Source organism: Ochotona curzoniae, unplaced genomic scaffold (assembly GCF_017591425.1).
Source record: "Ochotona curzoniae isolate NIBS_2020 unplaced genomic scaffold, NIBS_Ocur_1.0 contig_2692, whole genome shotgun sequence".
In the NCBI taxonomy this organism is placed as follows: domain Eukaryota; kingdom Metazoa; phylum Chordata; class Mammalia; order Lagomorpha; family Ochotonidae; genus Ochotona; species Ochotona curzoniae.
The window spans coordinates 10,869,615-10,892,539 of record NW_024465556.1 but is presented as its reverse complement, the minus strand read 5'-3'; the positions used below and the strand labels follow the sequence as shown (position 1 = coordinate 10,892,539).

Here is a 22,925-nt window from a genome sequence, read left to right as displayed (position 1 = left end):
TCTGACTTTGCAATAAAAATAAATAAATCTTAAAAAAAAAAAAGCAGAAACAATCAGCTAAAATCTTGTAATTAGTGGAACATTTTCTTCACTAAAACATGCAAATACAATTTAGCACAGCTTTTCAAAAAGTGAGAAGCATTATACACCCATATCCATAAAAGCATTTACAATAGTCAAAAGTTAGAAACCCCAATGTTCATTAACAGATAGAGCCTTGGGACCCTGCACCCACATGGGAGACCCAGAAGAGGCTCCTGGCTCCTGGCTTCAGATTGGCTCAACTCCAGGCCATTGTGGCAACTTGGGGAGGTGAACCCGGGATGAAAGATCTTTTTGTCTCTTCACTCTGTAAAATCAGACTTTCCAATAAAAATTAATAAACTGTAGTATGTACACACGATAGCTCATCATCTACTCCCCTGTGGAAGAAAGACTGATACATAGGGCAGTACTTCATGACAACATACTGAGTGAAAGTAAAAGACAAAAACATATTGTGTGACTTCACTTGAAGTCACACAGAAACAGTGAAGCAGAACAGCAACATCTGTTACACTGAATGAGGGGAGGGGCAACAGGGCGTACATATTTCCCATGTTCTAAGATGAAATGTTTTCACACCGTGCTGCACAACAATGTGAATGTAACACTACTGTAAGAGACAACCTTGTAGCAGTGGGTTAAGCTGCCGCCTTGGACACTTGTATCCCATATCCAAACAGCAGGTTCTGGTCCTGGCTGCTTTGCTCCTCGCCCAGCTCCCTGCCAAAGCCCCTGGGAAGACAGCTGAAGCCAGCCCAGGTATTTGCGCTCCTGCTGGATGAACTCCTGGCTGCTGCCTTTGGTCTGGCTAAGACCTGGATGCTGTGGCCATTAGACAGGGAGAGGGCACAGAAGACCATTGGGTGGACGATCTCGCACTGTCACACCATGCCTGCCATTCAAACTGAGAAATTTTCAAACTCTACATGGTTAAGGTAACTTAAAAACAATGAACAAAAATTGTACATAATTAAGGGATACAATTATGGGGCACATAATTATGATACAGGTAAAATGTGTAATGCTCTATCTCCCTAAATATTTAGGTTGGCTTCTTTTTAATATCACATTTTTAAAAAATGAATGTTTCTTCAGTTAAATGTAAAATGACTTACATTATAAATGCTCTTCAAAAATTGTCCCATAGAGGTATCTGGCAGAGCAGCCGAGTACTTGGGACAGCTCCGTCCCACAGTGGGATGCCTGATTCAAGACCTGGCTCTGCTTCCTATTCCAGCGTCCCACTACTACTACTGGAAAGCAGCAGGTGACCGCGGCCCAAGCAGGCGACTTCTTGACTCTCCCATGTAATACGGATTGAGTTCTTACCTGTCGGATTTGACCTGACCTAGTCCAGACCGTTACAGGCATCTGAGGAGCAAACCCATGCATGAAACATCTATTTTCCAAATAATGAAAAAACAGACATCTTCAGAGTGGCTGGGATCAACTCAGGGTTCGGCTTCCAACCCCGGCTTCCTGCTGGGGAGGCAGCAGGTGACGGTTCACAGATGAGGTTGCCCGCCAATCCCAGGGGACACCGGGACTGACCTGGGCACTTAGGAGTGAACCAGCAAATGGGAGGCACCGATTAGCTGCTCATAAAAAAGATAACTTAAAAATTAGATTTAAGAAATGTGCTACTTAGGTTTCATTAAAAAAAAAAAAAACCTTTGGAGAATCATTTTGCAACTGAAATGACGTCTGGGTAAGCACAGAATATAAAACAGAAGTGAAGACAAAAGCAGAAAAAAGGTACTTCCATGAATGCATTTCCATTTTTGTAAGGAATAAATAAGCAACACTCTTTAAAAGTAGGGTCATTCTTTCATAGACTTTCTACTCTTCAAACACTAATTAAACAGTATAATTTCTGAGAATAATGGGTTTTAACAAATGACCGGAGACTTAATGGGTAATTTAAAACAGAAACTTTTTAAATTTTTATTGGAAAAGTAGGGCTGCAAAAGAAGCAGAGAACAAAGATTTTCAGTCCACTGGTTCACTCCCCAAGTGGCCACAACAGCCAGAGCTGAGCTGATCCAAAGCCAGGAGCCAGGAGCTTCTTCCGGATCTTCCATGCAGCTGCAGGGTTCCAAGGCTTTGAGTCACCCTCTACTGTTTTCCCAGGCCACACGCAGGGAGCTGGATGGGAAGTAGAGCAGCATGGAACACAAACTGGTGCTCATCTGGGATCCTGGAGCTTGCAAGGGGAGAATTAGCCAATTGGGCCTTTGCACTGGGCCCAAGAACAGATGAATTTTAATCACGTAGCTTTGAAATATGCAAAAAATATATTCTGGGTCCTAATATGACAGCCTGGTGGCTAAATCCTCCCTTTGCAAGCACCAGGATCCCATATGGGAGCTGGTTCATATCCCAGCTGCTCCACTTACCTTCCAGCTCCCTGCTTATGGCTGGGACAGCAGTAGAAGATAGCCCAAGGTCTTAGGACCCTGCACCCAAGTGGGAGACCCGGAAGAAGCTCCTGGCTCCTGGCTTCAGATCGGCTCAGCTCCGACCTTTGCGGCCACTTGTGGAGTGAACCAGCAGACAGATCTTTTTCTCTCTCTCCTCCTCTCTCTGTACATCTGACTTCGCAAAAAAAATAAATAAATCTTTAAAAAAAATCACAGTGAACCATACAATACCTTTTTACTCCACATTATGAAAGAAAACACAAGTGTTGGAAGTACATGCTATCAAGAAGCTGGCAATGTGTGCCAGACTAAATCGTCTTTTTTAAAAATTGGAGCTGGTGTAGGAAGCTTAGTAGTAATTCTTATTTTAAGACAATCTTTAAAGAGTTCACATATTAATACTAATCTGTCATTAAATAGTGTTCTTGGTAGAATAGCAGTCATTAAACCACCTCTCTCTGTGTAAGCTGCACTTCCTCTAGTAAATGCTTCTATATAGTTCTTGTGGGAGTAGCATTACTCTTATATTATTTTGTCCTCTGGCCACCTAAAGATTTCCTTCCCCCAGATTTGTCAAATTTAGGGTCAGACAATATATCAAGACTTTCAGAGATGGCATGGTTTCTACCTGCTAGCAGCAGCATCCCATTTGGGTGCTAGTTCACGTCCCAGCTGCTCCACTTCCCATCCAGACAGCTCCCTATTTATGACCTGGGAAGGCAGTAGAGGGTGGCACAGTCCTTGGGTCCTCGCACACATGTGGGAGACCTGGAAGAAGCTGCTGACTCCTGATCAGCTCAACTTCAGCTGTTGCAGCTATTTAGGGAATGAACCAATAGCTGAAAGATTAAACTCACTCGCTCTTTGTAAATGTGCCTTTCAAAAAAAACCTTTAAAAAAGTTTCAAATGTTTATCGCCATGGTAACATTCAGGGACCAGCCAGGAGGGAGGCAGTCAGACTGAGAAGTCCCCCAACGAGGGTCCTAATGACAGCTGACCAGGATTCATGGATTCTGAACTCACCTACATTGTGCTCCACCCTTCCTGCGTCTTTCTTAACAGCCCATTAAATTATGCTCCGTGGCTTAAAATAACTTCAAATGGGATCCCATCATCTGTCATCAACAAAAATCCTAATTACTATAACCAGGTTATTTAAAAGCTTGTAGCAGCTAAGCAGCCGGCAGAAAGCACTTAAGATGGTGTCACCAGCATTCCATATCAGGCTGTCTGGTTCAAATTCCAACTCCTCCATTCCAGTTCTAGCCATCTACTAAGGCAGTCTGAGACCCAGCAGAGAGCCCAGGACCATTCTCGCCATCTGCTTCAGCCTGGCCCTGCCCCTAGCCACTGTATGCATTTGGGGGATGACCCAGTAGATGGGAGATTTGTCTCTTAAACAAGGTGAAACTAAGCTAAAACTTGAAAATAAAAATAAATTTAATATTATCTTATTTCTCAAAGAAAAAGTATCACCTTTGATAATTTCTGGTTTCTTTACTTCATTTTCTTGGAAAAAGCTGTATGTAAAAATGAAGAGGAACACTACACCATACGAAGAACCGGAAGGAAGACAGAAGGAACTCTAACCCACAGCTGACCCTACAGTAGTCTTCAGCTGGGAGCCAAGCAGCAGACTCCCCTTCCTAACTGCTCGGTGTATTTCAGTGCTCCATCACCCTTCCTGAGGCTTTCCATTCAGTTAGTCTTGCTTGTCACAGACAATGAATTTCTCTAGCGGTTTCTCAGCGCAACAAGGAAGAAGTTGAAATAACCTAATTTTAAAGATTTTACTGCCGGGTCAACAGTGATAGCCTAGTGGCTAAAGTGTTCATCTTGCATGCACCAGGATCCCATAGGGGCACTGTTTCATGTCCTAGCTACTCCACGTCCCATCCAGCTCCCTGCCTGTGGCGTGGGAAAGCAGTGGAGGATGGCTGAAAGCCTTGGGACCCTGCACACGTGGCAGATCCGGAAGAGCTCCTGGTTCCTGGCCATTACCTCCACTTGGAAGTGAATCAGCAGATGGGAGATCTTTATCTCCCTCTCCTTGTCTATAAATCTGACTTTCCAATAAAGTAAATAAATAAATAAATAAAAACATTTTATTGTCAATGCTAGTGTAAGTTTAGTGAGGCAGTTACAAAGTATTGAGATGTACGCGTGGCCATTCTTGCGCCAAGTTATCTGAGAACTGACCACTCTGGAGGGAACTCACTGACTCAGTAAATACATTCCCAGTGCTCTGTAAGGAACCAACGCAGAGGCAATAATCACAGTCAGACAGTCCCATGGCCCCCTGCTCTTTGGGGTAGGTAAGCAAAGCAGGACCAATAGTCCCACATAAAGATCTGGCACCAGATCTTCTCAAACTCAAAGCAAACCAACCAAAGAACTAAAGATTACCTCACTAACGTTTTCATATGTGTTAGCAATAGGCATAACAACCAAATGAAACAAACAGAAAGAAATACCTTACGGTGTAATCTTTCCACATTAAAAATTGACCTGAAGGAAAAAGCTAACAAAACAAACTCAAGGAAGTGGTGATGACACATGATTACACTCTACATGCTGTAGGCCTCATACCACAGACTGCGATGGGATGCCATTGCAAAACCCACGTTGACTCAACAAGGTATTAGCTTAGGTGTCCACTGGCGTACAAGAATATGCCAGTATTCAAATTTTTTAATTTACCCAGGTACATTTCATGGCTGGGTTGCATGTCCAACCGGCACCCAGTTTCCATCTCCTCCTGAGACACCACAGGCTTGGGGGCAGCTGGCGAGAGTGACTGAGCCTGCAGCCAGAGTGGACGCTCCCCGAAACTGACCCACTGGTCACCCCACAGGACAGTGGAGCGCCAAAGCTCTCTATAAACAGTTGGCTACTGCTAATCAAATTTTCATGAAATTTCAGTATTGAGTCACTATTATATTTCATTGCAAACTGCATGTCCCTCCACAAATGACAAAAATGCAAGACATTTCTGTTTTTCAAAAAGGAACAAATGTAGTCTGATTCTTAAGGATAGCCAACAACGGGGGCAGAGCCGAAGGAAGCAAGAAGCGGGCGTCGGAGAGGCTAGCCCCGCACAAGCCACTCTGAGCTTCAGGTCCTACACTGCAGGCTCACACAGCTCACCCGCTCCGCATTCCACTAGTCTGAGGATGAGGAACGGAGCCTTGTTGTAATAGCTATCTCTTTCAGATCCGATTCTAAGCACTTTGTACATCTATTTATTCCTCAACCCTCACAACAGACCTGAAACTGAGAATTCACAGGGGTGGGAAGTGGCAAAACTAGAATCCAAATCCTCAAAGTTCTGTGCCTCCTCATTTGAAAGGCGGAGGGAAAGGGGAAGAAAAGGAGGGGGGGAGGGGAGATAGGAAGAGATGGGAGGGAAGGAGGGAGAGAGAAAGGAAAGGAGGGAGGGGAAAAGGGAGGGAAAGGGAAGCAGATCTTCCATTAGGCGGTTCACTCTTCCTCACCCAGGACAGCCCAGACCGGAGCCTGGAGGGTATCCCCAGGGGCAAGCAGGCACTCAAACATTCATGTTATCACCTGCTACCTACTAGGCTGCAAGAAGAGCTCAAGTCTGGAAGAAACGTTGAGACTGGAACCCAGCCAGGCACTCTCTATGGGACACGGATGTCCTAGAGTCTGTTGGCTACCATCTTACACCACCAGGCTCCACCGCTCCTGTTAGAGAGCAAACACCTTCCGCAGCAGGGCTGGGTTCCAGTGTGAGAAACGAATCGTCCAAAACCTTCTTCCAATCGCATCACCACTGAAGCAATGTAAAGCTGTGGCTTGACCCGTTTTCCCTGTCTGCAACCTTAACCAATCTGACTTCTGTATCTAAAGCAACCTCTCCAGAAAACCAAAAGTTGGCTGATCGGAAAGAACGTGTGTTTCTTAAGGGTGTTTGTGTGTTTTAATTGCAACACCCAAAATCCCTAAGGCTATAGTAGCACAACAGCCAACCAGCAGGAAAGCCTAGAACCACAAATATTTTGGTGTTTTCAAGAAACCCGGTGATAAAACTGACCAAAAACTGGACTGTCTCTACTTTGACCGGGGTTCCCTGTACGCGTCTGATTGTGAGAAAAGTTAGGGAGAGCAATTCTTACTCCAATTCTCCCAAGTGGAGAGGCACCCTCCGCCCCCAGCTTGAAGTTGCAACCAGCGCTGCACACCATTTCTGCCTGGCCAGCCTCGGTGTCCTTCCAGGCTGCAGGAAGGTGGCTACGTGGCATTTGGGAGGCACTGCTCCAGGCTCGGACAGGAGATGGTAACCTCGGTTACTGGCAAGACCTAGCAGCCCGGGACCCCGAGGCAGACAGAGGACGGAGCCGCAGAACCTCCCCCGACGAGGACAGCGTCCTGGGGACCCCGAGTGGGGTCACGGCCTACCGGCCTGCCTGCCTGCCGCTCCCCCCAACCTCCGGGACCACCCGTGCCACACTCGCCTCCTGGCCCCAAAAGTCAACCTGGCATTCCCGGGACCGGACCGGACCCCGGTGGCAAAGGCCACCGTCCGGGGGCCACTCACCAGATTCAGGGGTCCTTCCATTACTTCCATAGACCCCGGGGTCAGCGGCGGCCTGGGGCAGGCGAGCAGAGGCGCCGGGGCTCATGGAGGGAGGCGGACAGGGAGGGCGACGCCGCGGCGCAGACGGCGGCCCCGCTCCCCCGGCGGTGGGAGCACTGCGAGCGACAGACACACCACTTCCTCCTCCGGCGCCGCCGCGGCACGCACGACGCTCTGACGTCACACGCACGACGGCGGCTTCCAGGTGGGCCCTCGGGCGGAGCCGCGGCGTCAGGACCTCCTCTCGCGAGAGGCGACGTCACGTGGGGGGTGCGGTTTTCTTGATGGTGGCTTGCAGAGCTGTGTTCTGTGGTTGACTTCTGTCATTAGACTTCTGTAAGGTATGTTGTGCTAAGCCGCACCTTCCTTGTCCTCCCCTTCTCGCACTTTTGTCCATGGACCTCAAAAAAGCAGATGTAGACAATGTCATGAAGCCATGCAGTCGACAGTAGACACCCATAGCTGTTGAATCGTGCATGATTGCATCCTCAAGTTGCTCCAAAACGACTAAAGCAAACATCCGGTCACAGACAGCCAAGACAGGAGCATTTACCCTGGCTAACCTGGCGGTTAAGATTCCCATGACCCCCAGTGAAGCTCGGGGTTCGGGGTCCTGCTGTGGCTCTTGACTGAGCTGGGTTTCTGTCATGCATGTGGTTGACCTGCGTTGACTTCCTAGCATTTGATTCAGCCCTCTCTCTAGCCTGCTGTCGGGGAGTGAACCAATGCATGGGAGACAGGAGGTACCTCTTTTTGCCAGCTCTCCTCCTCACCTCTCAAATGTAATTAATCCGTACAGAGCATGAATACCCAGATGTAATAAAGGACTGACTTACCGTTTGATTGTGTTTCCGTCACTATGCCAGGCGCTTTCTGCTGCAGAATTCACTTAACAAGTGAGGTGTGAGCTATGACTTAAGCAAGCAGATGGGAAACTAACAGGCTAACCAAGGTGGAGCAAGAACCTCCAGGAAAGTTTCACAGAAACGGCCAAGACAAGGAATGCCTTACTCTAAAGCGAGTAAGAAAAGGTTTCAGGATTGTTAGGGTGAAGAAAAAGAATCAAAAGAAGATGCTGAAGAGGTCAGAGGCTTCCAGAATATACATAGTCTTTTTTTTTTAACGATTCATTTTATTCTTATTGTGAAGTCAGATAGTTATACAGTGAGGATGAGAGACAGAGAGGAAGATCTTCCGTACAATGATTCACTCCCCAAGTGACCGCAATGGCTGGAGCTGAGCCGATCTGAAGTCAGGAGCCAGGATCTTCTTCTGGGTCTCCCACATGGCTGCAGGATCCTAAGACTATTGGAAAGTCAGATTTACAAAGTGGAGGAGAGGGAGACCTAGGAAGGAGAACAGAGAGAAAGAGAGAAATCTTCCCCAAATGCCTACAGCATTCAGGGCTGAGTCAAGCTGATGCCAAGAGACCAAACACCATCCAAGTCAGCCATGTAGGAGGCAGGAACCCGGGTACTGGGTTCACCATTCCCTGCTTCCCAGAGCATTAGCAGGGAGATGGATAGGAAGTGTGGCATGTCCTGGATTTGAACTAGCGCTCTAGTTTGGGATATGGGCATCAAAAGCAACAGCTTAATCCATTACACAGCAATGGCTGCACCACAATAGATAGGCACATTTTCTAAAACAATTCTTATTAATAACTTGTATCCGTCCCCCTCTTTGTTTAGGCCCCATGATGTGGATTTGAATTGTATTCCTTAGTTCATGATCAACTGTCTTCCACGTGATGTGGGAGAGGCAGGGAGTCAGTGAGAGCTGCCAACCCCGGCACCATTTGTACCATCTAGACCTCAGCACCTTTCATCCCCACTCAGCACGACTGAGGACTTGGCATCCCCACTTGGCCTCATGCTGTAAAGCCTCACTTTTTCCTCCCAGAGACTATGACCCTTTCCTGAAGATCACCATGGATGCTGCAGCCACACCCCTTGCCCTATAAACATGACAACCCAGCCTGGGTAGGGCAGTTCCCTCTGGAAGTCATACTGTCCCTTTGCCCTTTCATAAACCCTGCTTTTCTGCTCTATCTGCTTGTCTTTCTGTCAGTGGAAAGATGAGATCCTGGACTAAGTCGAGCTCAGAGTTTGTGGATCCCCACCCCAACAGCGCGTGCATGACTCGTTTGTAATCAATTCGATATGCAGCACAATGAGTTTTACAAGCATTGCGATGCCCCCAAACATCACTAACATGCACATTGTGTCCATTTTCTTGGAGAGCACATGGGCATACATTTCTGTTGCTCACATACCCAGGGCTAGGAGTGCCACATTGTGTGTGGTGCATATGTTCAGCTTTAGAAGATACTACGAGACAATTTTCCAAAATGCTTATATAAGCCCTGGAACAAGTAGCAGTAGATGATAGTTGCAGTTGATTTTTTGGTTTTTTTTTTTTTTGGTTTGTCTTTAAGGCAGAGTTACAGAGAGAAGGGGTGTTGGAGAGATGGATCTCTCTGCTGATTCACCCTTCAAATGACTGCAACAGCTGGAGCTCGGCTGACTTAAAGCCAGAAGCAAATCTGGAGCTTCTTCTGGTTCTCCCACATGGGTGCAGGGGCCCTTAGGCCAGCGTCAGCTGTTTTTTCCTAGGCCATAAACAGGGGGATGGGTAGGAGGCGGAGCAGCTCCCCGTATGGTATGCCAGCTCTGCAGGCGGGGCTTAGCTTGCCACACCACAGGGCCAGCCCCTCCACTTGTGTTGAATTATCCATGCTTTGTATTTTTTGTATTTTCTAATCTTTAATCATGCTATTAAGTATGGAGGTTGTTCTATTGTAACTCTTAAGAACTGACTTCTACTCCCCTTACTTAATGCTATTGTTGTGCCTGGATTTTGAGATCCCCAGAAGTCACCAGGAGTCTGAAGTCGATCCAAGTGCACAAGGATGGTTTGTTGAAGCTCAGCACATCTGAGCCTGGGTTCTTGGTTGAGAGAAAGCAGCTGCTGAGCAACCAGCCAGACAGCGGAGACCATCACCCCTTACTAGAGTGTGGCCCGGAACAGTACATTCATAGGGTTTTTATAGGGGCAGTCCACAATAGCTTGAAAAGGTGAAATTCACAATAGCCTGCAAGGTGAGGGGAAATAGCACACATTCCCTTCCTATCTCGGCTGGACAGCCCATGCCTCCAGCAACTAAGGGAAGAACCCACTTAATTACTTGGAGCCACTTGTGAGATAACCAGACTTAGGTGGGCCTTGATTCATAAGAATAGGGACCCATCAGTGCTAAAGGTCACATAGGCCACCAAAGGTCACATAGGCCGTTTGGCCTGCAAGCTCACACAGTTTCTTAGTGGCAATGAGCCATGAACAAATGGTTGGGATTTTGATACTGAGGCTCTTCCCTAAATGCCCTGAAGATACAGTGTTAATCTTTTGGTTGCCAAGTTTGATAACTTCTCTTGATTTTTTTGTCTTTTTGGAAATACATGACACCACTTTCTCCCTGAAACTCTATGCCTTTGGCTTTGTTAAATAAAACTTACAGGAGTCTATAGTTTTGGACTAGTGCTGGACTCAACAGGATAGAGTAAAAATCAAAATGGAGTCACCCATTTGCGAAAGTTGATGTTGGCCAACCTAAATTAAACTGTTACCTAAGCTTGGGAGAAACCCAGAGTTAGAGAAAGCAGCCAAGTTGGCAGACTAGGCTAGATTCAATTGTCGTGCTAATCAGGTCTCTGGCTTGCATCCGCTCACAAAAGCAGGTAACCTAGAATAACCCAACGTGAGCCCTTCTGAAGTTTTTGCATTGTTCAGCCTCCCTGTCTCAGCCTTACAAGTAAAGTAACTTGGAAGTGGTGGCTTTGTTTTTTGTCCTTTGATTGTGCTGTCTTTATTTTATGGAAGGAGGCATTGCATGATTCTCCATTCAAAGTACAGCCAATGGAGAGCATCAGGCTAACTTGTAATTTTGTCCTTTGACTGATTCCATGGCATGGAAAAGATATTAATTAAAGTGTGTTTTATTCACAGTTCTAAAATGCAATATATCCCATAAACTGAAATTGTAACTTATTTAGTTGGTAGCAAAACCTTTCCTACCCCATATTAGGTGACTATTCACATGACTAATTAGAGATTATGATATTAATGCACAAGCAGAGAGTTGGAGCAGCAGTGACATGATCAGCACCTACATGAGATCCTGGTACATGCAAGGTGAGGGCTTTAGTTCTAGGCTACTGTGCAGGGGCCAAAAGAAATAAATCTTTAAAAAAAAATTCAAAGGGAAGGCATAAGTGAAGTGCACAAATGACAGCAGGATGTACAGGATGTATTAGATAAACAGAATGGGAACACATCCATGTGTGAATGTGGGCAACCTAACAAGGAAGGCTGTCTGTGGCCGTTAGAGAGCCCGCGAGCTGCCTGCTGGGGGAATGCAAAGGGGCAGAAGCCAAAGGTCCCGTCATGGCACGGGGGTGATGCGCTCAACTCAGAAGCAGGATGGAACTTGCAAGGGGCGCCGTGTGCGTGAGGTTTCCTGTGAGTTTCCTGCATCTCCACATGGAGAATAAGTTTCATTCATTCATCGTCACCGTTCCTGCTCCTCAGAGCTGGATGTCACGGGTGTGTTAGGGGACACTGGGCATGCTGGATTGACAGGCAGGTGGAGCTACAGTGCCGAGACTGCAGAAACAGAAATTGTGGGAAAATCTCCCAGGCCCTTTATTCCTCATTAACTTCCTGTCTAGCTCCCTCATACCAAAACTGCTCTGTAACAGTGCTCACACTAGAGAAGACAGCAATGCTTCAAGACATTCATGGAAAATGGAATTAAAAGATAAGCTTATTGGGTTAAATTTTTTGCAATCTGCACATTTTTTTTTTTCTGGGAAACCTGGGTGTCGTCTGACTTTATGGAATTTCTTGAAACTTCAGTTGTTGTGGTGGTTGCTTTTTATCTCTAAAACAGGGATCAGAATGATCAGCTGATAGGCTGTGAACATCTTTACTGGTGTGACTCACACATCCAGAACTCAATACACTGAAAACCGAGCTCTCCACCCTGCCCGCCCCCTCAGCATCTGTGTTGTGTTCCCTTGCTCAGGGCATGGCGCGGACTCCCACAATATGCTCCATGGTGAAACCCAGATATCACCCTCAGCTGATGCCTCTTTTTTTTTTTTTTTCAAGATTTACTTTAATTCTTTTAAATTGGAAAGTTAGATATACAAAGAGGAGGAGAGACAGAGAGGAAGATCTTCCATCCGCTGATTTACTCCCCAAGTGACTTCAATGACCAGAACTGTGCTGATCCGAAGCCAGAAGCCCGGAGCCTCTTCCAGGTCTGCCACATGGGTGCAGGGTTCCAAGGTTTTGGGCCATCATTGACTGTTCTCCCAGGCCACAAGTAGGGAACTGGATGGGAAGTGGAGACACTGGGATTAGAACCGGTGACCGTATGGGATCCCTACGCATGCAAGGTAAGGGCTTTAGCTGCTAGGTTATTGTGCTAGGCCCTCAGCTGATTATTTCTGTTCCAGTATGTTAGGAAGTCTCCTCAGCTCTGATGTCTGTTTGCTTTTTCCGGTTCCCACTGCCACCTTACCTGTTTGTCCCTATAACTGCTTCCTAATTTGTGTTACTACTTTCAAGTTCATTCTCCACATAATGGCCAAACTGCCCCATACAAGTTTGGTTACATCATTCTCTTGCTCACAGAATTCCACCGGCTTCCCTTTGACCTGGGATAGAGCAGAAAACCAAAACTAGGAGCCGTAGCCAGGCGTTGAACCGGGGACAAATGTTTACTGGGCTCTCACAATCCCTCCGCAGGTGTCCCTGGTTTGCTAGAATGGCTCCAGAACTCTAGGAACCCGTATACTTAGGTTTCCCGGTTTGTTTCTGCCACCCGCTGGGTCTGGGACTCATTGAGTTCTCAGGTCCAGTCTTCAGCCTGGACGACCTTGGAGCACTGAAGGGATTTAGGGAGTGCGCCGGTAGGCGAGCGCCCTCCGTCTCCTCTTGAAAAACAAACGGCAGATGGTTGGCGCAGCGCTTAAGTTGCCACTGGTATGCTTGTGTCCCATATCAGAGTGACTGGTTTGAGCCTGGCCTTCCCTACTTCTGTCCAGTTTCCTGCTTCTGTGTGTGCTGAGAGGGAACAGGTGAGGACTCAAGCACTTGAGTCCTTGCCAGGCACGTGAGAGACCTGGACCGAGTCCCAGGCTTCTGGCTTTGCCTTGGCCGAGCCTGGCTGATGCGGCCATTTGGAGTGAATCAGTGGATCACTTTGCTTCTGCCTCTCTCTGCCTTCCAAACAAAATGTAAAAAGTAAGTAAGAATTTAAAAAAACAAACAAACAAAAAAACCAAAACAAAAAACAAATAAACAGGGCTTGGCACAGTAGCCAGTGGCTTCAGTCCTCGCCTTGAACGCGCAGGGATCCCATATGGGCACCTGTTCTAATCCTGATGGCCACGCTTCCCATCCAGTTCCCTACTTGTGGCCTGGGAAAGTAGTAGGGGAGGTCTAAAACCTTGGGACCCTGCACCCACATGGGAGACCTGGAAGAGGCTCCTGGCTCCAGATCGGCTCAGCTCTGGCCATTGTGGCCACTTGGGGAGTGAATCGTTGGACGGAAGATCTTCCTCTCTGTCTCTCCTCTTCTCTGTATATCTGAATTTCCAACAAAAATAAATAATAAAAAAATAAATCTCAAGAAGAAAATAACCCAGCATCATTGGAGTCCAACCCTGGTGTCTGTTCTGACGTGGCCTTCTCCACGCAGGTTGTAAGGTTCTCACAATGTTGTCCTTAGCAAGGGAAGAGCTAAGCTCAGCTTCCTCTGGCTGGTAACCTTCTCTGTCCCTCTCGGGACTCGACTGCTGTAAACACTCTTTTCTCCAGCATCAATACTGTCCTTTTCTCTACCGGGTTAGAATACAAACACACCTTAATTCAGCAAATTCTTAAATTCCCCCCTAGTCACCCGATGTGTCTTTGTAGCTTCCAGCCACATCACTGCTTGCTACTACTGTAACATGTCATTACATCATGTTTGAACAGACATTCAGCTTGGTGGTTCAGACACCAGTTAAGACACCCAAGACCCACACCAGGGTACCCAGGTTTAATTCCCGGCTCTCTCTCACCCTGAAAGGCAGTGGCAAGGACTGACTGGTGCTGGACACAGGCAGGGGAGGCCTTGAGTAACTTCCCAGCTGCTGTAGACTTCCAGTGGGGCGAGTGGAAAGGGGGTGGGGTTCTGTCTCAGTCCCTCTGCCTCTCGAATGAGTAAATAAAATTTTTTTAGATTCTGTTCGAAAAAGTTGATGAAATTAGATCATACTGTTTTTGAATTACTATTTGGAATAATGTTTCAATAGAATGAATAAAAAATTACAGACTTCTGACTTGGACTTAGATAATACTATCATATCAGTTCAAAGTTAGCTATCTATTAAATAATAGACAATTCAGAAAAAAAGATAATGGAATATGAAGCCAAAGTAATAGAGAAATTCTGCTGTTGAGAGACAAATAGTAACAAAAGCAGTAACACATTAACAGGAAGAGCTATATTTTGAGTAGAGATAATGAATAAATATATAGGTTGTTTTTTTATTATTATTATTGGAAAGGCGGATATACAGAGAGGAGAGACAGAGAGGAAGATCTTCCGTCCGATGATTCACTCCCCAAGTGAGCGCAACGGCCGATGCTATGCCGACCCGAAGCCAGGAGCCTCTTCCCGGTCTCCCACACGGGTGCAGGGTCCCAAAGCCTTGGGCTATCCTTGACTGCTTTCCAGGGCCACAGGCAGGGAGCTGGATGGGAAGCGGGGCTGCCAGGATTAGAACCGGCACCCATATGGGATCCCGGGCGTGCAAGGCGAGGACCTTAACCACTGCACCACCCCGCCAGGCCCATATATAGGTTGTTGCCTGAAAATGTCACCAATACAGAGAAGCAAGTCAGATAAATACATTAGGAAAACATGTACATTTCCTTGCTAATTTACATAAGAAGCTGACATTGATAAAATTTAACATAAAATCCAGTATGATACCAGAACAAGGACGTTGGTGACAAGTGGCTAATGAATGCTGTCAACTCAAAAAACATTTAAGACAGTATTCCAAAAGGCACTTTAAAATACCAAAATATCGCATGGCTTTTAAGACATACTTGATTGAAGCCTACCAATTTGGTATTGCAGTGTTTGGTTGTCATTAAAATATAGCTTCACACTTGTGCATCTCATTGGGGGTGCTTGGGTTTAATACCTGGCTATGATGCTTCCCCCACAATTCCATGCCAATGTAGACCCTAGGCAGCAGGTGATGGCAACCTTCACGGGACACCTAAACACAGTTCCCAGTTCCTGACTTTAGCCATTGCAGACATCTGGGGACTGAATGACCAGAAAAGACTTTGCCTTTCAGATAAATATGTGAAATTCAAAAAAAAAAATATGACATGTGACATGGCCAGTGCAGTGGCATAGCAGGCTAATCTCCTGTCCTGTGGTGCCGGCATTCTATTTGCATGTTGGTTCCTGTCCCAGCTGTTGCTCTTCCCATCCAGCTCCCTGCTTGTGGCCTGGGAAAGCACTGGATGATGATCCAAAGCCTTGGGTTCCTACATCCACGTGGGAGATCCAGAAGCCACCCCTGGCTCCCAACTTTGGATGGCTTAACTCTGGCCACTATGTCCATTTGGGGAGTGAACCAGTGGATGGAAGGCCTCAATTTCTTTTTCTCTTTCTGTGAGATTGCCTTTTATTATTTTATTTTATTTTATTATTTTATTATTTTTAAAAATTATGACACATAAAGCTCATAAAAGAACCAAATTTTCACCAGCAATGCTAGAGCTAAGATTATCTTTCCATTTGTACCATTAATAACTATATAACAAAACTATAGTCATATGAATTAGCAGCACAAAGGCAGAATATGAAGGAAAAATGGTTGTGTGATTTTTTTCCCATTTTGATTGCATTTTCTCTCTCCACCTAATTTTGCTTTTACACATTTGCACATTTTTCTTTTAAATTTATTTCTATTCTTATTTTTATTTTTCTTTGCACATTTTAGTTAAAACTGATCTTTTTTCAAATAGTTAAACTATCCAAGTCTGTAAAATGTAGATTTCCCCCCTACTGGCTTCTATGAAGTTATCTGCCTGAATTTCTCTCCCAACTCCCCCCTTCTGCCCATTTCTTGTGCTGTGGGGCTCCATGCTGGGCACCTGCTCTGCCCCAGGCACACTTTCTCCCTAAACAGTCCCAGCCAGCTGCTTTTAGGCCCATTGTGGCACCCAGACTTGAAACTCAGGCTTTCCTGTCCTACCTCTCAACTCCAGAAGGCCTGTTTGCACTTAAAAATTTTTTTAAATATCTATTTATCTTTTATTGGAAACGCAGATTTACAGAGAAGAGGAGAGACAGAGAGGAAGATCTTCTATGTGCTGGTTCACTCCCCAAGTGGCCACAACCGCCGAGCCTGTGTTCATCCGAAGCCAGGAGCTTCTTCAGGTCTCCCATGTGGGTGCAGGGTCCCAAGGCTTTGGGCCGTCTTCAACTGCTTTCCTAGGCCACAAGCAGGAAGCTGGATGGGAAGTGTGGCCGCCAGGATTAGAACCAGTTCCCGTATGGGATCCCGATGCATGCAAGGCAAGGACTTTAGCCGCTAGGCCACTGCGCTGGGCCCTATGTGCCTTTTTGAAGTCCTGGGTGTCTAATAGGCATCTCAAATAGAACATTCCAGAACTCTGGACCCTCACTAAAGTGAACACACAGGCAAAAACTTGTCTTATCTCGAATGAAGCACGCCAGCCACCAGTTGCTCAGGGCAGCACCACTGGTGGCCCTGGTTGATCAGTCCCTCGGGCACCCTCTTCAGGTCTAATCACCACCAAGTCCTGTTGACTCTTCCCGAACTTGTTACTGAAGTGACTCACCTTTCTCCATCCTTGGCTAATATGTTAGGCCAAGCTATCAGCTTCTTTTCTCTGAACACCTGCCAGCCCAGCTGGTCCCTCTGCCTCTCTCTCGTGGTTCATTCTCCACAGTCATGATGACGAGGCAAAGCTAAATAATGACCTTTGCTTGGCAAGCTTCTTTTATGAATTCCCTATCATATGAATACAAAGTCCACATTTTTCGATCTTCTTTTTTTTTTAATTTATTTTAATTTGAAAGGTAGATTTACAGAGAGAAGGAAAGAGAGGGAGAAAGAGTTCACTCCTCAAATGTCTGCCAAGGCCGGAACTGAGCTGATCTGTAGCTAGGAGTTGGGGGTTTCTTCCTGGTCTCCCGTGTGGATGCAGGGTCCAAGGACTTGGCCCATCCTCTGCTGCTTTCCCGGGCTACGTGCATGGAGCTGCATGGAAAGTGGAAGCTGCAGGACAAGAATTAGCACTCAAATGGGATGCCTGCACCACAGGCAAATGAATCTGCTATGCCACACTGCTGGTGCCTAAATTTTCACTCTTGCCAGTAAGACCCTATGTGGTTTCAGCTCTATTTTCTTTCAAAGCTGTCATTATTTATAATTTTTTTTTTAAATTTGCTTATTTGGAAGCTAGAGTTACACAGAAGGGAAAGACAGCGTGATAGACATAGAGAAAAAGATCTTCCACTTTGGGCCTGCCTTGGTGGCCTAGTGGCTAAAGTCCTCACCTTGCATGTGCTGGATTCTCATATGGGTGCCAGTTTGTGTTCTGGCTGCTCCTCTTTCCTTCCAGCTCCCTGCATGTTCCTGGGAAAACAGTCAAGGACGGCCCAAAGCCTTGGGACCCTGCACCCGTGTGGGAGACACAGAAGAAGCTCCTGGCTGCTGGCTTCAGATTGGCGCAGCTCTGGCCATCGTGGCTGCTTGGGGAGTGAATCAGATGGATGAAATCAGATGGGGATAGATCAGTAGATGAAAGATCTTCTCTCTGTCTTTCCTCTCTATAAATCTGATTTTTCAATTAAAAAAAAATAAGTCTTTTTAAAAAAATCTTTCATCTACTGCTTCACTGCACAGTTGGAAGCAACAGCCAGGCCAGGATGAAGCCAGGAGCGTCAACTGGGCCTTCCACAATCCAGACACTGATCTACCTCCGGCTGCTTCTCCTACACCATTAGCAGAGAGCTGGATAGGAAGCAGAGCAGCCCGGACTCGAACTGGCACACATAGAGGCTGCTGCCATCACTGGTAGAGGCTTAACGTGCGATGTATGGGTGACCCCCCAAGCCATTTTTCATCACACTTTTCCTTGCATCAATTTTATTTTATTTCCATTAACGGTTTTTATTTTTTGAGTGATCCGCAATAAATCCCACCAGTTCTGCCCCCTCCCCCGGTTCTTGCTCTTGCCAGTATGTACCGCAGCCTGGTCCAGTCTGTCCCACATCCCATTCAGCTCTCATACATGTCAATGGGCATTGAAGCCTAGTTCAACCCAACCAGCCCCACTTTCTAGCCCACACACATGCTGGTGGGTGCCACTCTCTGTCTAGCCATGCCTGCCCCAGTCCTGGTTCTCATGTTCACCAGTAGGAGTGGCAATCCAAGAGGGAGGTGCCCACTGTCTCTCTACTGGGCCCACTCCCACTCCTGGATTTTGCACCCTCCACGTGGTACTGAGATTTACCTTGACAGAATCTATGTATTGTTTTCCTCCTAGAAAAATATAGAAAATACATCCAATGCACATTGTCCCTAGTTGCCAGTTTCTGTCCAAACACACCCTGTCTACATAAACATGCAATTTCAGATTCGAGTTTCTTATTGTAAATACTTGTAGACCCTGATGAGCAGTTCTTTCTTGTGTGAGAAGAAAGTGAAATCAGGCTACGGTTTTCAAATAATTCTTATAACAAGAGCTTGAGTATTTTAAGTCACTCAGAGATTCCCCAACTTGTAGTGTGGTAGGATGTATTTACAGGAACACCCTTGTTAAATTCTTCCATAAAAGATGGCCAGATTTGGGGTGGGTTCTCGCTGTAATAAGTGGGACATATTATATTGAAACTCCTTCCTGGTCCAGGGAGTTTTATTTTGAAAATAGTTATTATTGTTACGGTCGTATGTGAATTAAAAAAAAAAAAGGCTGGCACATTTGCTGGAGTTGTAGATGCTGCCCACCCAGATTGTAAAAGTTTAGGTTCCTAAAGCAGGGAGAGAGAAATCACACTGTTCCAGCCTGCTAGTCACTGGAAAGAATACTGGAAGGGCAACATCCCAAAGGATACAAAGTGTTCTGTCCATCACGGGGGAGACATACCTGAGCTTTCTGGTAAACCCAAGGGGACTTTCTAGTGGCCTTAAAATAATAACTTCACAATATGCGTAACTGTGGGTGCAACAGCCAAAGGAAAGGCATGAAGCATCAGCAAAGATTTTCCTAGACTTCTGTCAACTGCAAGGAAGCTTTTCAGTGTTGCTCTTTTTTAGCCACAGACTCTCATCTCTGTGTATTATATGTAGTACGACAATCACAGAATGCGCTGTTATGTAGCTAAGCGTCATGAAAAGTCACTCCTGCATATGCTGGTGATCTGATATTCCAGATTTTGGCACCACAGGCCGGATTCCGGCTCTGCCTACCTCTCTGCCAGGCATCCTGGACAGATGCTGCAGCCCGGAGCGTGGCTGACGGGTCTCATGCAGTTCCCTAGCGCGTCCTCTGGGTGTCGCGAGTGAGCAGCGTTGGCTGAGAGTTGCCGGGACTGGCCGCGCGGCCAGCGCTGGGTGCAGCCGGCCAGACACGCTCCGGAACCGCTCCAGAACCGCTCCAGAACCACTTGCTCGGAGCCCTTATTTTGAGCAATGGGTACTTTTCAGCATCTTGGGTAAAATGCCTATCCCACTGTTCTCAAACTGGCTTCTGAAGTAGATGATTTAGATGAATTGCTTTTAAAAAACCCCCAGGAACTAATGAAAGTACGTTTTGGGAGACAGGGGAAGGGCAAGAAAAATGTGTGGTTAATGAGAAAATGTGAAGACAAAAAGTGCGATAAGAGAGTACAGTAAGACCGCAGTAGACAGAGGCTGAGAGACTGTGAATCCCAAATTGCCACAGGACCGGTGAGAATTCTAAAAATACGGGGAGCTGGGCGACTGTTGTGGGCTGCAGCTGTGGAATTTGACACTGACAAATATGGGTGGGGTCAGCGCACCTAGGGCCACCGAGTTTTCAGAGCGAGTGGGAAGATGTGTCGGCGGCTTGCAGGGTTCTGTGTATTTGGTGACCCAGCAGCAAGGGTGCAGCATACGACAGCGTCATGTCCTGGGGTGGGTTCGTGGGGCTGCGTTAAGGATCGCGTATGTGGTGCCTTGGTTGAGGTACCTCAGCTTCCATTGAGCTTCCTGCTGATGGGCTCACTGGGGGGCTGCTGGTGATGGCTCCAGCACGTGGTCCCGTGCCTGCTTGGGAAGCCTGCATCCCCTCTCAGAGCATGGGCTGGGTAAGCACCCCTGTCCCCAGTCCATCTTCCAGCTGATGCATCTGGAAATGCACCAAGTGACCCCCCCCCCCCAAGTGCTTGGGTTCTCGCTGCCTGCGATGCAGAGCTGCGTCACTTTGGGCTCCTGGTTTCTGTCAGGCACAGCTGCAGCTGTTAACGGGTATTTGGAAAGTAAATCAGAAGTCAGAAAGAACTCTTCTCCTCTCTATCATTCCCTCTCTGTCACTTTTTCTTTTCTTTTCTTTTTTTGTTTTTTTTGTTTGTTTGTTTGTTTTGTTTTGAAGATTCCTTTATCTTTTATTGGAAAGTCAGATATACAGAGAGGAAGAGAGACAGAGAGGAAGATCTTCCATCCAATGATTCATTCCCCAAGTGACTGCAATGGCCGGTGCTGCGCCTATCTGAAGCCGGGAGTCAGGAGCTTCCTCCGGGTTTCCCATGCAGGTACTAAGACTTTGAACCATCCTCGACTGCTTTCCCAGGCCGCAAGCAGGGAACTGGATGGGAAGCAGGGCTGCTGGGATTAGAACCGGCACCCACATGGGATCCTGGTGCATGCAAGGCAAGAACTTTAGCCACTAGGATACCGCACTGGGCCCATATAGCATTCTTTTATTCTGAAATTCCACGCGACTTGCCTTGACTCTGAATATCATGCTCATTCCAAACTGCTCAGAAAGCGTGTCTTCTGGACCCAGCACGGTAGCCTAGCGGCTAAAGTCCTTGCCCTGCATGTGCCAGGATCTCGTATGGGCGTCAGTTCATGTCCCAGCTGCTCTATTGCCCATCCAGCTCCCTGCCTGTGGCTTGGGAAAGTAGTGGATAATGGTCTAAAGCCTTGGGACCCTGCACCTGCGTAGGACACCTGGAAGAAGCTCCTGGCTTCAGATCAGCTCGGCTCCGGCTGCTGCGGTCACTGGGGAGTGAATCAAGGGATGAAAGATCTTCCTCTCTGGAAAGTGAGGCAGTACATGAAGGATGCTTCTTTCTGTCTCTCCTGCTCTCTGTATATATGCCTTCCTAATAAAAATAAACAAATCTCTAAAAAATAAAGGAAGTTATTATATATATATATTTTAAAGAAAGCGTGTCATCTTTGTTAGGCTTCAGGACAGGCTCCTTCTGCTTTCAGGAGGATATAATGTGCTCAGTGAGTTTGAGATCACGCGGAACGGCTGCAGACCACTCCCTCTGCCCACCGTGTCTTGTGGTGGCAATCACTGCATATGCCTGGCAGGAGGCAGACGATGTGTAGTAGAGAAGTCAACCCAGAAGTAAGTGGATTAGAAATGTGGTCACAAATTTGATGGGGATGTTAATGAAGGAAAGACGGTGGCCCTACAGAACACTTCTGGGCCAGAGGTGTACCCTCGCTTGGTTGTTGCTCAAGGCTTCATGCGGGAGAGCTTGGTCCCCAAGGCAGCCATGTTGGGAGGGGATGTGGAATCTTTAATTGGTGGGGCCTAGGGGAGAGCCTTACTCTCCAGGGGGGATTAAGGTAGTTCTCCTGGGACCCCCATGGGAGTGCGTTGTCATAAAAGAACAAGACTGATGGCTCCTGAAGCTTTTGGGCTTTCTTTCTGACACTGTGATCTCTCTGTGTCTTGAAAGATTTATTTATTTGTTTCTTTGAAAGGAAGAGTTACAGAGAAAGAGAGAAAGAGATCTTCTGTCTGCTCGTTCACTCGCCAACTGGCTGCAATGGCCAAGCTGAGACAATCTGAAGTTGGCAGCTGGGAGCTTCTGGGTCTCCCAGGAGGGCCCAGGGCCACAAGTGCTTGAGCCAGCCTCCATTGCGTCCTCAGGGCATTAGCTGGGAGCTGAGTGGCAAGTGGAGTAACTGGAACCTGAGCGCATATGCGATGGCATTGTTGTAGGTGGCGGCTGTGCCAGCCATGCCACCCTGCGGGCTCCTGTGGTCGTCTCTCGCCCACTCTCCTGGTGTTGTGGTTCCACCTGCCGTGACACCCTCCCTAGAGCAGGGCTGACACTGAGGTCAGGTCCTGGAGCCTCCAGAACCAGGAACGGACAGAGGCCTGTATTTACTATGTTCCTGGTATCAGTTACATTGTCAGAGTAATGAAAAGCTGCTAAGTTTAAGATTTGTTTCTTAATCTCCACAGACGGGGAAGATGCTAAAGCAGGGATTTGAGCAAGGAGGAGGGTCTCCGTCTGGTTTGAGTGTTGTTTCTTGACACTGTCTTAGGTATGCTCTCTTGATTGTGTGTCTCATTATCCTGGGAAAGCACCTTTTTATCTTGTTCTCTATGCTGTTGCATTTTCCGAGTTCCGTTTTTCTAACCGACACTACCACTCAGTCATTCAACCATTCACTCAAAGACGAAGCCTTCAGTGTTGTTCTAATTCCTTCTTCCTTCTGAAATGATAGCACTTGAAAATTTATTACACATGGGCCCAGAGTGA

The 22,925-nt window shown here is 46.9% G+C and overlaps 1 protein-coding gene across 3 annotated transcripts in view; it reads right to left on the bottom strand.

Annotated features, from left to right (window-relative positions):
• NRBF2 (nuclear receptor binding factor 2) overlaps nt 1-7,158 on the bottom strand; it is a 28,213-nt gene extending 21,055 nt beyond the window's left edge. For 2 of the 3 annotated variants that reach the window (XR_005883388.1, XM_040975827.1), the window contains exon 1: nt 7,025-7,133. Coding sequence is in view for 2 of the 3 variants with exons in the window: in XM_040975827.1 (XP_040831761.1) it covers nt 7,025-7,054 (30 nt within the window). In the remaining variant the exon portion in view is untranslated. Of the gene's footprint in view, nt 1-7,024 lie in introns of all 3 variants that reach the window. The other variant, XM_040975828.1, reaches the window with a different exon arrangement.
• Nucleotides 7,159-22,925: the final 15,767 nt, after the last annotated feature.